Consider the following 16,798-nt stretch of genomic DNA (forward strand, 5'->3'; position numbering starts at 1 on the left):
GGAGTCCTGCAGCACCTCAAAGATTTCTGGCACTGGCTTTTGTGGAGCAGAACCCATTTCTTCAAATGCAATGTAGTGGATCCTCCTTACTAGGAAGATGAGAATGAAAACTTAACAAAGACTGTGGACAAGGGCTGGTGAAATACAGCAAGACCTTGGGTGAAATGTAATTATATAAAATTCAGATTTAAATCACGAACATCAAGACTCTTCTAGCTAGCAGTAATGGGCTATTTCTCTGTTCTTCATAAGTCTTCAGATCACAACCATAATGGAACCTAGAATTAAAGTTTTAAAAGGGTACTTTTTGATTTTTGAGTTCTGCTGAACTCAGGAATAAAAAAGAAAAAAATGTTGAAGATGAACTAACGAATGGTTGCTTTGCTTATGGCTGAGAATTTCTTTCCATCTCCAAGAGAAGCCTATATTGAGATCACTGTAATATCCACATTTATTTACATTTAATCAGTTAAAAGGAAGGTGATTACTCAGTAAACATTGTCAATTGGCTGCCAGTTATGATCTATTATTGTGTTATTGCCTGTTGACATAACTGCTGTGAATGTAATCAACAGGACTGAGTGCCAACTTTTTGCCTGTCTCTGCTCCTATACCTTTAGCCGTAACACAATCTACAGACATTAGCATTGTGAAAAGCTGCACTTGCAATGAAAAGTCCATAGGAGCAAGCCAGGTCAGTTTGCTCTGATCTGCTGGCAAACATTTTTAACTAAACATGTTAGTGTTCTTAACCACAACTGTGTGTGTGGTCCTGCCTCTCGTGGGATGCTGTATTTTCATCACAGCAAAGATCATTGGTTTATTCTTGTTACCCAAGATTTGACAGGGAGGAACTGCAGAATCAAGTTATGAAATGTTATGAAATGATAATACCTGAATGAAGATTGGTATATCCATATCATGCAAACAAAGAACAGTATGAAGAAGGTCTTACAGCAATCTGACATTCAGTCTATGTGCATTGTCAGTACAGGTCAATGGTGCTGCACTTACAAGATGGCATGGATTTCCATGTGTGGCCAGGGTCCCCTGTGTGCTTTTAATAAAACTCCCAAGCAAACGTACCTTGAACATTTTGCAATAATAGCCACATAACTACAACAAAATGATAATGTCCCAATAGTTCAAAGTGTTTCCTTTCTGGAAGCAAAACAACGGGCTGTAAATAAGGGCAGGCCATCATGGTAAAGGCTGGAAAATAGCAGAGCAGTTATGACACACGAGGTAGTCATTTTCTATACAGGCACAATAGTCACATGGTAATGAAATGTGGGTGTATTCAGTCTGCTAATGTGCCATAAATCTATATGGGTTTGTTTGGCTGTGTATATACAAAACAGAGCATGCGTGCCTCTTTGCTGTCTAATGAGAGCAAGCACGCATCGCTCTCAGTGATTTATGGAGCCTACGCATATGTTTACAGTTCTCTTGATCTTCCAGATTGCTTCACTGCATAGAAACCAGTTTGAGGGGTTAATATTTTTCTACTGATTGCTGCAATCCTGTGCATTTGTACCTGGGAGACAATTTATCTGGTGATTTGTTTACATGTGAAGATGTACCCCAGGCTCACTGTGGGGAAATGTTCTCGCTTCTCATGCATCCTTGTTCTGGCTTTTTTGACTAAAATGGAAAAGGCTTTTTTAGAGTACTCAGCCAGCACCCATTATAGCTACCTCTACCTCCTAAATATAAGTAATGGTTATAATAATTATTTGCTTATTACAAATCTACATGGCATTCATTGCTTCATGATCTGGTTGTAGCCAGTGGCTCAGGTGGCTTTAAACAGCTTCAACAAATTCATGTAGGTTATGTCTATAAATGGCTACTAGCTATGGTAAGAGGGAACCTGTGAGGATGGAGGAGAATCCCATTCCCCCCTTAGCTTCCATTCCCCCCCCCCAAATCTGGTTTTGGCTCCACATCCTCTCCTTTCCAGTTCCACTGGCTCTTCTCCCCCTTCTCCCCCTAAGGGTTTGAAGCTACTACATGTGCTTGTGGTCTGATGCAATGTTTATTGTATGGATGCTGATCTTTCACTGCATTGTCATCTTCTCCTTTTGTAATGCATTTTCTACATTATGGTATATAGAACCTTAGACTTAAAAAAAAGTATCGTTTTCTCATTCTGCAATCCTACGCCTACTGCAGTGATATTGGAGGTCTCTGCTATTTTTTTGTCTTAAATCCCAAAGAGAAAGGTGGGCTATAAATGAAGTAAATATAAATAAATATAATGTGGGGTAGCATTTTAGGTTGCTATAGCAACCCAGCCCAACACTCCAGAGTATTGTTAACAATGCCTGTGCAGCTACTACTCTTTAATATTTTTTACCCTGTGTTTTTTAACACCTTCCTTTGGGCTATTTTCTCTGTCTCCTTTTGCACCCCAAACAATGCACCATTCCCTTTCTGGACAAGTCCTGTTTTTTCCTGGCTCCTGAACTAGACTGCCTAGCAGGCTGATCTCTTCATTCAGCTTCTTTGGGGCTTGAACTGCAGCTGGAGAGAACTGGCCTTACTTCTAACTCTTCTTTCATAGCCACTCCAGAACAGGCTCCATGTAGTCTGAAATCTTTCTCAGAAGGGTTACAGCATCTCCTCCTCCTCCGTTTTAATAGTGATATTTACCCACAGAGACTTGTTCCATTTTGATTTTGGAAAATTATGATGTATTTTTTTGTTTTTATAGTTAATGGTGACCCATACCCTTTGTGTCAATCATTCTTTCAATAGTCTTCAGACAGATCCAAAGCATGAACTGAAAGACACCCTTGGAGCCAATCTTATGGTTTATATCCAGCGCAATACACAGTAGACCAGTGTTGTTATCACCACATCAAAGAGGAGAGCCAGAGAAAGCAGTTTCATAAAGGCATGAATGAAGAGAAGTTTGAATGAGAGACTTCCCAGGTCACACCCTTGAATGATTACAATACATTTGCTTTTCACATAGTTATGTGTTACATGCAGATGTCTGAAATTATAGGGTTCCTTTATGTTTTTCCACATGAGGTAAAGGGCAGCCCAGGGGTTGGATAAACAGCACCGGGGGGGGGGGATTGAAACCTTAAACACTACAACTGCTACTCTTTAAAAAAAACAGTGGGGGAGCTGGTAACAGGTCTTCATCTCATTTAGTGTGCTCTTAGTAAACGTAGGGAGTGGTCTAGCTGTATGCATGCATGAGACATGGAAGCTCTAAGGTATGAAAGTCTCCAGCCTATATCAGCTGCAGGGCTCCCAAGTACTTACCTTGATTCGGCAGGGGATATGTAGTTCTTCACGGGACCATTCCTTGGGGGAAAACACAGGCGCTGCACTATTCCGTCACCCAGATGTGACGTAGGCACGTAGCCGGGCAACACTCTAGTAATGGGGCTGGAAACTCAATGGTACCATAGAGTTTCCAGCTCCATTACCAGAGCGTCGCCCAGCTACGTGCCTACGTCACGTCTGGGTGACGGAGTAGTGCAGCGCCTGTGTTATAAGCAAGTATCTTCCGGCAGGGAAGCATGTGTCCCCTGCCGGTTCGTAGGTAGGTACTTGGCAACCCTAATCAGCTGTTATGAAAAAATTAAAAGTTATTGGCTTCCTTTAATTTTTTTTTCATTCTACAAAGAAACAAGTGGCTCAGGGGAATCAGCATGAAAGCCAACCAGAACCTATTTCAGGAGCACAAAATTACACATTTAAGTACAATAGCTGAGGCCACTATTACAGCTATTGATTCAGGTGGGGTAGCCATGTTGGTCTGAAGCAGTAGAACAAAGTTTGAGTCCAGTGGCACCTTTAAGACCAACAAAGTTTAATTCAAGGTATAAATTTTCATGTGCTTGCACACGAAAGCTTATACCTTGAATTAAACTTTGTTGGTCTTAAAGGTGCCATTGGACTCAAACTTTGTTCTGTTACAGCTATTGTAATCCAAACCCATTTGTTGCAATTGAGAGATCAGTTACCTTTTTCAAGAAGAGTCAAATAAAACAGATCAACATCTGTCAGTCTCACAGCTAAATCTAGCCTTCTGAAAGCCATCAACACCCCAGAAACAAGAGGACATCCATATGTATTTAAGGAGAAATGGTTGTAAATATGGGGTTGGACAGCAGACCCCTTTCAGGGTGTGTGATATGACTTGGGTTTGCTACCATCTGCTCCTCAAAGTAGCCATCCAGTCAAGCTAGTGACCCATCAAGGATATCAAACCTAAAACCCAGTTGGAAGATTGAGGATAGAATGAATTATAAAACAAAATAAATAGAATTTTAAATTTTGGGCATTGTCAGTTACGTGTAGATGTTTACTTTCAAAGAACTGATGTATACCACACCAGTCAAATTGTCACCCAAAGCTCCTGACGGGTCAGAAACCCCCTCTTTGGAAAAGTGGCAAACCCAGTATGATTTCATATCTTGATGTATTGCAAAACAATTTAACCTGGTCTATTCATGCAACACCGCTACTCATTTACTATCATACGTTATGAATACTGATGGTTACACTGAGAAACATAGGGCATGCAACTTCAATAAGGTACTGCTAGTCAACAAGTGAATAATTGTCTCGGGGTGGTGGGTGGGTGGGGAATGGATTGCAATTTCATTCAGTCTCACACATTTGCTTTCAACATAATCAGGTGCCCCAGTTAACTTGACCTAGTTTGTCACATGTCTAAAATTATTTTAAAAACAAATCTTTAGAATCTGCAGGTGGCAAGTGCCATCTCCAAAGAGGCATTCCCTCCTAGGCAAGAAAGAAGGGGGGAACACCTCTTCTGAGATGATGATGTCTGCTGAGACACAATCTAAAACCAAAGGAAGGGTTTCCCCCACCATGAGAATAAATGTTTTTATTTTCACATGCAGATTGATGTAGATTTCAATTATTGAGTTCATCAGTGATTAGGGCCCCAAACAGGAATCCCTTCTCCATAAACTATTCCTAATCTGTAAAGCTACACAATATGTATGATAGCTGTGTCTCTAGATATTAGACAAGTGCTATAATTTTAACTCTCTGTTTTTACATGTATTAAAAAATACTTCGTTATTTTAAATGCTCCACATATTGCAACAAACAGATTTCCTGCGACAGGCTAAGTCATACAGAACACTTTTTTAAAAGTAGTAGAGAACATAAGTAAAGAAGAAAAAGACACCCACTGAAAAGCTGCTGGTGTCAAACAAATCCTTATTCTGCCATTGCCCATATTTAAGTGACAAACAATGCAGTCCTAAACAGACTTACACCATTCTAAACTCATTAACTTCAGTGGCCCTGGAAAGGTGTAACTCTGCTTAGGATGGCACTGCAAATCCTTGCTATCAGAAAAAAAGGGGTGCGGGTGGGGAAGAGGAGGAAATCCATTCCACCAAATGCTTGCGTGAAACCTTGGAAGAACTAGTCGCATCACAAATCTTATAAACATCTACGTGCTTTTTTGACTTGCAGTTTCTAACATACACAGTAGAAATGTAGAAAATGACAAATATCAGGAAAACGATACCTTCTGCCCGAGGAGAGCACAAGACAAATTTTGACCCTAGATTCGGAATATCCAAATGGCTACCCAAGTCTTACTGGTGGTAAAAATATAACAACTGACTTTATTTTGCCCTTTAATGGTACTTTATAATCTGCCAGTTGAGGTAAACCACATCACCCTGTCTAATGGCAAAGGCATCAGTGCACTTCGTAAAACATTTCCACAGAATGGTTTAAATAGTATATGCGTAATTTGGGTGGATTTCTGGATTGATGTCATACACCTTGTCCAAAAGATGTCCTATCATGCTTTCCATGTTCTTACGGTAGTTACTAGCGAGATCCCGGATCTTTGTTGTAGTTTCTTCATCTATTTTCGTTGATAGGTTACCCTGAGAGCCCATTATCTACAAGTCAAACAAAACATCCTGTGAGTGAAACAGAAACTTGAAATCTTATTTATGCTAGCTCAGATGCCCTTTACTCTAATGGTTGTTGCACAAAGATGCCATTTCAGAGTGCAGTGTGTGTGAGTGTCAGATTGTCAGGAAGTTTTAACAGCCTGTTCTTCAATATATTAAAGATTAAATTGCAAACCAAAAAAAAAAAAATCAGTGTTATGGAAAACAATATAATGATAAAAAAACCTTAATGTTTCGTAATACACCAGAACAATGTTTTGCATGGATATCAGTCACCTTAATTTTTGTAAACAAATGGATGCATGCCTAGTACATGAGCCCATTTAATCATTTACAACAATAATACTCATTGTGTAGGATTGGAAATATAAAGGTGTGTCTGGAGTAGAAATTTGTGTGACCTGGAAAAAACAGGGTATGTGTCAGTGTGACACTTCTCCCCCTTGTTCTGTTAGAGCATCTCTGTGAGAGCTTCACAGGAATCTGGTCACATGTTGCCAGTGGCACCCATGCCACGCTTGACCCTGCTATGGGCACCCAAGCACTAACATCCCCTCCCTTCCTCTGAATTGTCCATAAATTGCAGATAACTTGGAGATGCGGAAGGGATTTTGTTGGTAGACATGTCCAATGTCTTCCCCTGAGTCCTCTTGCATGAACTGGAATTGAGGAAGGGAAGGCGGCTTTGGAGAAGCAAAAACTGCAAGAGGAACTTGTGCGGCTTCTGCCTTCTCTTAAGCCTGGCACAAAATGAAACAAACCTCTCCCCAGAGATCTCTGCATACAGAGAGTTCTCAGGGGAGGGAAGAGTAATTTTTCTCATTTTGCACGAGGTTTTAGAGAAGGAAAGAAGCAGCATAAACCACTCCAACAGCTTTTCCTTCCCCAGTGCCTGGTGTGAAGAGATGCGTCTCTTTCTTTCTCTGAAGCTCAGCATGAAGTGAAGGGCTGACCCTCCCCTTCCAAGGTCTGCATTCATGTCAGAGGACTTGCAGAGTAGGGGAGCTGATGGTGACCAAAAGTAGGTGGCAAATAAGCCTTGTCGAAATTTGTGGCTCCGTGAAGTATCCATTATTTATGTTCACTTTTCACAAAAGGTTTCCAAAAACCACTGTTCTCAAAGTGTTCACAATTTTCTAAAATGTACTAAATTGAAGAACTGTGTATTTTGCCTCTCTACCTTATCACAAACAATCAATCAATTCAACAGCACAAACTGCCCTGACTCAGTAAGGGAAATCCACATCACAAATCTCACCCCAGGCTCCATCAAACTAGTGGAATAGATCATACAAATGTTCAGCCCCACCTAGTGGGAACATTTGTTGCAATATACTGAGTGTCTGCAACTAGGACTAGAGCAGGGCCACTTGTGGTTATATTCTTTTTAAATATTTCATATGAATCATAAAAATGTTATCAACGCAGTTACCCTCATGGACCGTCCGCAGGGATGCTTGAACACCTGCCATTTGGGCTTACTACCTGTTTTGTCAGTGGCAATCAGGCAGCCAATGAATTGATGGGCCGTTCCACTGTTCGCAGCCTGTTCATATCTGTTTAAAGGAACATGGTACTTGCAGTTATCAGAAGCTGACCTGATCTCCTGCTGAGGAAATTTTGTTCTGTACCATGCAACTTTTTGGGGGTGAAGGGAACAGATGCTGACTCCCAGGTCAGCTGGAAGTCGGGTTCTTCTTATTTTTTTATCCTAGAAACTTTGCTGCCTTCCAGAGAATGAGGGTGGTGGGAGGAGGGACTGGAAGCCCAGCTGATTTCCCTTCTCTGCTCCCCATCCCAAGCTTGGGTTGCAGAGAATAGAAGATAAGTGATCTCTTTCTGTTTCCCCTTTCTACAATTGGGAGATCAAAGTGTTGCTTCTTTCCCCCGACCCAGCCTGGAGGTGGGGAAAGAGAAACAGTCTCTCCCTTTTGCAATGGGGAGATCAGAAGCATTGCTTCTGTCAGCTTCTAGCCTAGAGAGGAGAGAAGTGTTCTCTTTTTCCTCTCCCTTCTCCAATTTCACTGGGTCCCTGTATTTCTGAAGGGGGTGGGGTAGTAAATTAGTACCAAACTTTCAATGACTCCTACAATCAGCTGTGTGTCACCTTCTGACCAACAGGCAGCTGCACATTTGTTTGAGAGCTCCAGGTGGTCAGCTGTGTTCGTCTGAAGCAGGAGAACAAATTTAGAGTCCAGTGGCCAAGTTCCCCAATACAATCTGTACATATAATTAATTGGCTTACAGTCTGATCGTGAGAGTAAATAGACATTTTCTTCTGCCAGATGGATTCACTAAGATGTATGTGGCATCTAGGGTTGCCAGTTACAACAGATCTCAACACTACAGTGGTCAGTTCCCCTGGAGAAAATGGCTAGTTTGGTGGGTGGACTCTATGGCATTATACCCTGCTGAGTTCCCTCCCCCCATACCCGGCTGTCCACAGGCTCCACCCCCAAATCTCCAGGCGATTTCCAACCTGAAATTGGCAACCCTAGCACTGGTATCCCTGATCTTTTGCAAATAAAGGAATTTGTACTTTGGGCATGAATTTCTAGTTAAGATATTTATCTCGAGTCCTGACCTCTGTGCCTCAGCCCCTGGAAAGCCATCCCACTAAAGGTTCCCCAGATGCCTAATCTGTTGACATTAGGTGCCAGGTCAAAATATTCCTATTTTCCCAGGCTTTTCCCTTGAGCTTTAGGTCTATCTTTTAGTTGGATAGCTTAATGTGCTTTTATTACTTAAATTCTTCCTTGTTTTATGTTTATTCTAGCCTGTATTTTATCTTGTTCCTGCAACTATACTATTGGTTTTGTAGGTCACCAGATGTGTTTTGCTTTTCAGCTTAGTTTTAACTAATTTCGTTGTTTTAATTTCAATTGTTTTATTTTATTTAATGTTGTAAACCAGTTTGCAGAAGAGGCAGACTATTAATTTTAAGTCATTATAACCCCATTTAATTGTTTATAGCAACAGTGTGTTGGACCCTTCACTAAGGGAACAAAAGATCAAACAAATTAAAGCATACTTTAATAAAGCAAATTAAAGGACTATTTGTGTAAAGGTAAAGGTAAAGGTTCCCTTGCTCGAAAGCCAGGCGAATCCGACTCTAGGGTTGCGGTGCTCATCTCCGTTTCAAAGCCGAAGAGCCAGCGCTGTCCAAAGACGTTTCCGTGGTCATGTGGCCGGCATGACTAAACACTAAGGCGCACGGAACGCTGTTACCTTCCCACCGAAGTGGTACCTATTTATCTACTTGCAATTTCTTGCTTTCGAACTGCTAGGTTGGCAGGAGCTGGAACTAGAGACAGGAGCTCACCCTGTCTTGCGGCACCCGGGTCTTGAACCGCTGAACTACTGACCTTCCACAGCCTGCAGTTCAGCGTCTTAACCACTTGAGTGTACGAGCCCACAAATAGAATTTCCAGGTAACATTATTAGATGGATCAGAGTGAGGAGATGTGTTCACACCTCACCCATGCAGAAAGCCCTTGGCTATGTGATTCAGTCCTTGGCAATTGAAGGGTTATGAGAAATGGGCATGTGGACATCAATGTTCCCTCTAAGCTGTGGAGTCTTGTGAGCAAAAATTGTGCTTTGTGAGCGACTGGCATTAAAGCTGTGAGTGAGCGATTTGGCTGCTGCATCAATTAGCTTGCTCTGGAGCCCTCCCTTCCTGAGCTCAGAAGAAAATCTGTGAGCTGGGGATTAAAAAACCATGAGCTAGCTCACACTAACTCAGCTTAGAGGGAACACTGGTGGACATACGATGTATGCAATGAGCAACTGCACCACATATATATGGTGTACATGCTCATTTCTGAACCAGGCTGAGATAAGTCTTCCTTACATTGGTTTGCTTTTGTCTGAAATTCTTCTCTCTCTGTAATCTGTAATGGTCTATCTCAGCTATGGCTTCTTCTTTGGCTTGCTTCAGCCTCTTTTCCTTTCCTGAAAAATAATGAGAAAATCCAGATTTAGTGACATGGGCATTATAACACAGGTGAATCATCAACAGTCCTCTGTGCATGTGGATACTTATTTCCACAGATAGGGGGCATAGTCTTCCCCAACAGGTTTTTCTACAGACTCAGGGGACTCCATGGGTCTAAAGAAAAATCCAAAAAGTTTAAAAAAGAACTCGGGGAGGGTTGAATTCCTCCCAATACCTTTTGAAATGTCTGCCACAGGGATCTACTCCAGGCCCCACTGCATCAACAGTGAGAGACTGGCTGATAGCCAGGGTGGGGGAGGAAGCAAAAGCAGAACTGGATCTCAGACTGAGAAGGATTCCTTCTGCAGTATGAATGGCTAAATAGCAGGAGGTTTGGAGCCAGGCCTGGGACTAGGATTGCCTGCTCCAAGTTGGGAAATTCCTGGAGATTCTGTGGCGAAGACTGAGAAGTACAGAGTTTTTGGGAGGAGAAAAGCCTCAGCTGGTTATAATGCCACAGAGTCCGCCCATTTTCTCTAGGAGGAGAGAACACCGTTGTCTGGAGTTCAGTTATAATTCGGGGGGGGGGGGTGTCTCCAGGTCCCACCTGGAGGTTGGCAACCCTAGGCCTAGCAGCACTCTCTGGTTGACATGATACCACCTGACTTGCATGATTCAACTAGGCCTGGCTGCTTGCTACTGTTCAACAGCAGCCACCCTATGAAAGTCAGTGTAGTATAATGGTCAGAGCTTCAGAGTAGGGTTTGCAAGACCCAGGTTTAGATCCCCATTTGCTGTGGAAGCTCACTGGGTGATTTTGGACCAGTCACATACTTTCAGCCTAACCTACCTCGTAGGGTTGTTGTATGGATAAAAAGGAGGAGAGACTAATGTCAACTGCTTTAGTCCCCACTGTGGAGAAAGACCATCATTTTCCTCAGTAGAAGCTGCAGGGGGAAAGGATATGGAAAGCTAAAGACAGAGGGGTAGATAAAGGTAGGTTGGTTGTTGGGTGGGAAGGAGACAGGGATGTCAACTCAAGGTTGGGAAATTCCTAGATATTTGAGAGGTGGAGCCTGGGGATGGTGGGGACTAAGGCTGAGGTCACATCCAAACTCAAACCTCATCCTCCCAAGGCTCCACCCCCAAATCTCAAGGAATTCCCCAACATGGAACAGGCAACCCTAAGAGGAACTGATCTGTGTATTTGGACAATCCATTGTGATTCCTGGAGAGTGGCTGCCGCCACTGCTGCTGTGTGTGGGGGATAGGTGGGAGGCCGGGAGAGTGACAGGGGCAGAAAGAGTGATGGGGTGGGGGCAGAAAGGAAGTGACAGGCATGGAGAGGAGAGAGACAGAGTAAGAAAAGGGGTGGCAGGAAGGAGAAAGAGTGTGAGAGAAGTAGGGGAAGAGGGGAAAAAGCAGAGGTGGGGGGGAATGGGATAGCCGCTCCCGCAAGTTTCTTGCAGGCCCCCACTTGTATTTCCGAATGGTGAAGTCAGTCAGCTCTGAGGATACTTGAATTCAATGACTGGAGCTGTGAACAGGCAAGATGGTTTTTACTACGAACTTGAACAATGCTCCAGGTTTGCAGGAAAAAAATCTGAAATCAGGAAAAAAACCTTTTTTTAAAAAAAATTCTAAGATGATAGGAGTTTTAACAAAGGGATCTCTCAGTGGCTGTTGGTAGGCAACCACAGCATTCCAAGGCTTGATTTCTATGAGTAAAAGGCAGGGGGATGAGGCAGGGTCCTTTCCAGGGCAGTTTTGGGCTTTGAGAGAAGATTCATTGGGACCATGCCTGATAGCAATCACAGGGTGATATGATACCACCTGACTTGTGTGATTCACCTAGGCCATAGCAGCCACCCTGTGAAAGCCAGAGTGGTGTAGCAGTTAGAGCTTTGGAGTAGGGTCTGGGAGACCCAGGTTCAAATCCCCACCTTGCTGTTGAAACTCATTGGGCAATTTTGGGCCAGTCACATACTTTCAGCCTAATTTACCTCACAGGGTTATGAGGAGAAAAAAGGAGAGAAGAATAAGTTGCTTTGGTCCTCACTGTGAAGAAAGGTGGCATATAAATGAAGTAAATAAATAACAGATGTAGCTGAAGATGGGAGGCAGTAAAAGGTAGGCTGGAGAAGGCGAGAATGAGGGAGGGAAAGGGGAAAGGATATGGGGGGTGACAGGCGGAGAAAAAAAAAGGGAAAGAGGAAATGGTGTAGGAAGGGGAATACAGGGGAAAATGTGGGTTCCCTGTTATGAGGAGTACAAGGGAAGGGGGGGGGTGGCCAGCACCACACATCTGGGTGATAGTTTTCCTAGGTAGAGGCTAATGGTGGTGGAGAGGGAAGCCTGAAGACAAAGGGGCAGATAAATGTAGGTTGGCTATTGGGTGGGAAGGGGAGAAGGAAGCAGGAAAAGGGGAGAGGCTATGGGGCTTTCAGGAAAGAGAAAGAGGAAATAGTGGGAGAGGGGGAAAGTCCTTGCAGTTTCCCATGCGTATTGTCTAATTCTATACATAGTATTCATTTCATGTTTAGAGTTCCCAAGTCTGTTGGTTATGGAAAACATACAGTGATGCAGTTATGTAATTTTGGACTCTAGACTTAATTGTCTTTTGGGACCCTCTTTAGATGGTAATAGTGTGTATATTAAAAATGTATGAGATGGTCCTCTGCACTTTTGCCTGAAAGTCTGACCCTGACAGTGCCAGTGAGAGTATTATCTGTAGATGGAATAAGTAAGATACATTCAGAATCTTCTCCTTGATTTATTAGGCCCATTTTGCACAGTTCCCCAGTAGCTAGATTCTATTCTACATGGAGAGATATAGGAGGGAATCTTGAACTCCCAGACCCTGTTTTGCATAGTTTCTATTGAATAGGGTGGAAATACAACCCAATGCCCATGCAGCTGTACAGTACACAGGTGATCTTCTTGATTTCTCAGATGCAAATGGGGTAGATGGATTGCACAACAGGGTATATGCATATGAGCCACACATGCACTGTGATCTATATATGACAATGCTGCATGCTAGCCTTTGCTCTTTTACCCACATCATGTGTATATGCTGCGTGCCTGAGCCTTTAAATTAGATCACATTTGTGAATCCTATTTTCAGAACAATTAAACATTTGGTATATTAAGCCAACACTTGAACATCTTATTTCTTATTTAAAACAAAAATACAACACCCCCCCACACACACACAAAATGAAAGGTTTTTTAAAGATACTTCTTTTTGTAAGGTATCTGCATTTTCCCCAGAGCACATACACTTCTGAACACAAGCACAGTTGCCCCCTTTGTCACACAGTCTGTTCTCTTCCTCTGTCCCTCAAGTGCTGGCTACAGGGAGGAAACTCCTATTGATTTTACTGGGTGTTTTGATTATGTGCTGACTCCATGATCAGGCCCATCATATTTACTAGCTCTCATCAACAAGCAAAGATTTGCAGGCTCTCTAACCAAACAGAACCAGGCATTGTCTAAGCATCTCCTTTGGTGCAACCACTGATGACTCCCTATCATGCTTTTGGTTTTAAATAATCAAATACTTAATTTCCCCCCATTTGCAATGGCAACAACCAGAGAACAGATTTTAGTTGTCGCCGATGAGAAAAGACATTATTCTGCAAGATTTGATGTATTGATTTACTGCCAGGAACCCTTCAGTCCCCACCAACTGGATTCTATTTAATGCTGGCAGATTTCCAAGGCACTACAAAGATATAGCTCAGCCTCTGACTGAGTTGCAATGTTTACTTTTTATTGGACCTCCCCCCCCTCCTTTTCCTAACATTTCCTAAATGCAAAGGTGGGTAAGAACATCAAAGCAGATTTCCAGCATTAATATGTTGTAGACATGAAAGTGAAGGTAAAGTCAAGACTTTAAAAAATAACAACAAACAACAGGAAAATGACTGTGTTCGGTGGCCCTTTAGGGAGCAATAAACAAGAAGCCCTCACCCTAAATCCTGCAAAAACCCTGGTATGTGCCAGCATTCCAGGATGAAATTTTGTAGCCCTTTTCAGTTGTTCGGTTTTGACACTCCTATGTGATCCTCCCAATATACACAACCACCATTTTGAATGAAAAGGGGCAACATGCAGAAAGCTTTTGTATGTGTGAAATGAACCCCAAATTTTAGGGGGAGTGTGTGGGCTTTGAAAATATGCACATTGTCCCATTCTTACAAAATGACAACCACATGTATCGAAAGGATTGTGCGTGGCACATGCTCCCATTACATGTGGTTGGAGTGCCAAAATCAGACTTCTGGATTGTAATCCTATCTGAGCCTGAAATCTTTAAATAAATTATGGGAATTTTAGAATGTATGCTTACAGGCTGTGGGGCTCTCAGAGTGGTGCAGTGAGCTCTCTGTCCAAGTACTGAGCATATCCGCTTCAGTGTGGGAAGGGGAAGTAATTCTAAAGCATGTGCACTTTGCAGTGGTATGTTGGGGCTTGGAGGAGCTAATAAACAGCCCCATTCCTTGTATGACAGCCCTGTATGGATAAGACCCCTTTAAGAAATATATGCTGGGGGAACAAAACAGCTACAAAGCAAGATACGTGGCCAGAACAGCAGAGAGCAACCTGGAGAAAAAAAACTGAAACGTAGTATAATATAGAGTCACATATTGCAGGCTGGAAGAAATTGATAGTTCATGCATGCTGCTCAACATTAAGAAGAACATGAAACCACAGTTCATGATCAGTGCAACTGGGGAACTGTAGTAAGACTGCTTTTAGGGGCAAGCAGAGGAGAAGAAGAAGAAGAGTTGGTTTTTATACCCTGCTTTTCTCTACCTTAAGGTGTCTCAGAGCAGCTTACAATCACATTCGCTTCCTCTCCCCACAACAGTCCTCTTGTGAGGTAGACGGGGCTGAGAGAGTTCTGAGAGAACTGTGACTGGCCCAAGGTCACCCAGCAGGTTTCATGCAGAGGACTGGGGAAGTAAGCAAACCCCGTTCTCCAGATTAGAATCCACCACTCTTAACCACTACACCGTACTGGTTCTCAGGGAGGCCTGATAGGGCTGCCAGTTGGGTTGGGTTTACCTGCTTTTTGGGGCTTCAACCCACTGCTGGCTAGCTGGCCAACAGAGGAAGCCCTGCCCCTAAGCCTGAACACCTGCAGCCACCCCTCCCTTCTCTCTTGCGGGATTTTGCAGAGGGGCAGCTGCGGGCATGTGGGGCCCCACTGACTGGAAGTGCTTAAAGGATCACTGGCGGCTGCCGCCCCTCTCCTTTCCCTCTTGCAAGATTTTTTTTAATTGATATTTTATTTTTATATATATATATCTCCAGATATTTTATGCATATCTTAACACTTCATTTTTCATATTCTCCTTTTTAAGAATCAAATTAAACATTGAAAGCATAAAAGTACTCTCTATCCTCGTTATCTTATTCCCTTTCTTTACCCGCTTGCCCTCCCTCTTGCAAGATTTAAAGGGGCCTCCACATGGTCAGCGGGAGGTTTGGGAGAGGGGTGGCTGCCGGTGATTTTTCTTGGGGGTGGGGCTTGGAGCGGGACATCCCCAAGGTATCATCCAGGAGCGTCTCCCAAAGTCCGCCGCTGGGGACAAAATCGGACCTGGCAACCCTAAGGACTGACCTGTTCTGTTCCACTTCCTTCTCACAGGTTGTTCTGGTAGATGTATGCTTGTATTGCAGCAGGCACATATAGAAGCAGATTATAGAAAGCATGTGAGCTGGGAAGTTCCCAGTTCAAATTTCCCTACCTGTACACTCACTAGAGAGCCTTGAAAAGCCATGTTCTCTCAGCCTTGGCCTCCTGTCTCACTAGGACAGTGAAGGCCTGCTTAGTTAGTGTTTGTGAAACATTTTGAAAACTTGATGCGTACCTAGTATGTGTAGCTAAAATGATGCTTACATACAGGTACCTGCGCTTGCTCATATTTACCCCTTTTGTCATCCATGCCTTCCCCGACTCTGTGTAAGAAGTTAGACTGTTAGGTCTTTGTGTGTTTTATATATCAGTGTTGTGTACATTGATCACAGCAAAGGGACTCCCAAAGCAGGCTGTAGTTTTGCATTTGAAGTATACCATACCATCTAAAGGGAGTCTCCATAAGATTGTTAAATCCAGAGTCTAAAATCACTTAAGAGCACTGACTCTTAGAAGGCAGTGCTACAGTGATCTGGAGAAAGAGGCAACAAATGCCATTGCAGAAGCTGCCAAGACAAAAACTTGAAATTGAAACCTACTGGATAATGATCTAGTCCAGATTGTGACTCATAATGAAATGGCTACATGGGTCCCTACAATACCTACTACATGTGATATTACCAATGATATAGGAACTGGAAAAGAAAAAGTCAGTGTATGATCAAAGACATACCAAATTAGAAAGTTTCTGGAAGGGATTAAATACAGAATTATTGGTTGAAATGTTTTAAAAAGTTAGCAATATCCTTCAAACATTCTTTTCCTCAGTTCTTAAAATTTACTAACTGTGTTATGTGTACAGTCTATAATACTGGAAATCACTGTAAATGTAACAGCAGGAACAACCATGTTCTCCTCCTTACCTGTTATACACAAAATATGAACTTCAGTGATTACCCATAGAAAAAACCATAAGCTATCACTGAAGCCCTAACAATGGGTCCTTTCGAAATTGCATATATGTATGTTCCCCACTCAACCCTTCACAAGGAGCCCAAAATGCTCCCTGAAATGTTGCTCCTGGGTGATGCGGGAACCCTTGAAGCAACATGAGGGTGAAGCTGGATGACTGCCACATAAGCAGGAATTTCCCCAACCCTGCACATGCAAATCTTTTCAGTTTTATGGGGTTGGTAAGAATGTGCACAGAGAACGGAACACTGGCAATCGTGCAACCATCTGCAGAATTCACTGAGTGGGACTTTCCCCCTTCCTCCTCCT

The 16,798-nt window shown here is 42.8% G+C and overlaps 1 protein-coding gene across 1 annotated transcript in view; it reads right to left on the reverse strand.

Annotated features, from left to right (window-relative positions):
* Positions 1–5,323: 5,323 nt before the first annotated feature.
* ATP6V1G3 (ATPase, H+ transporting, lysosomal 13kDa, V1 subunit G3) overlaps positions 5,324–16,798 on the reverse strand; it is a 36,757-nt gene continuing 25,282 nt past the window's right edge. Inside the window, exons 4-5 of the mRNA XM_015416950.1 lie at positions 9,787–9,887; positions 5,324–5,918 (exon numbers count right to left, since the gene is read on the reverse strand). Coding sequence (XP_015272436.1) covers positions 5,745–5,918; positions 9,787–9,887 — 275 coding nt within the window. The 3' untranslated portion in view covers positions 5,324–5,744. The remainder of the gene's footprint in view (positions 5,919–9,786; positions 9,888–16,798) is intronic.

This window comes from Gekko japonicus, unplaced genomic scaffold, assembly GCF_001447785.1.
Source record: "Gekko japonicus isolate JY-2015 unplaced genomic scaffold, Gekko_japonicus_V1.1 scaffold467, whole genome shotgun sequence".
In the NCBI taxonomy this organism is placed as follows: Eukaryota; Metazoa; Chordata; class Lepidosauria; order Squamata; family Gekkonidae; genus Gekko; species Gekko japonicus.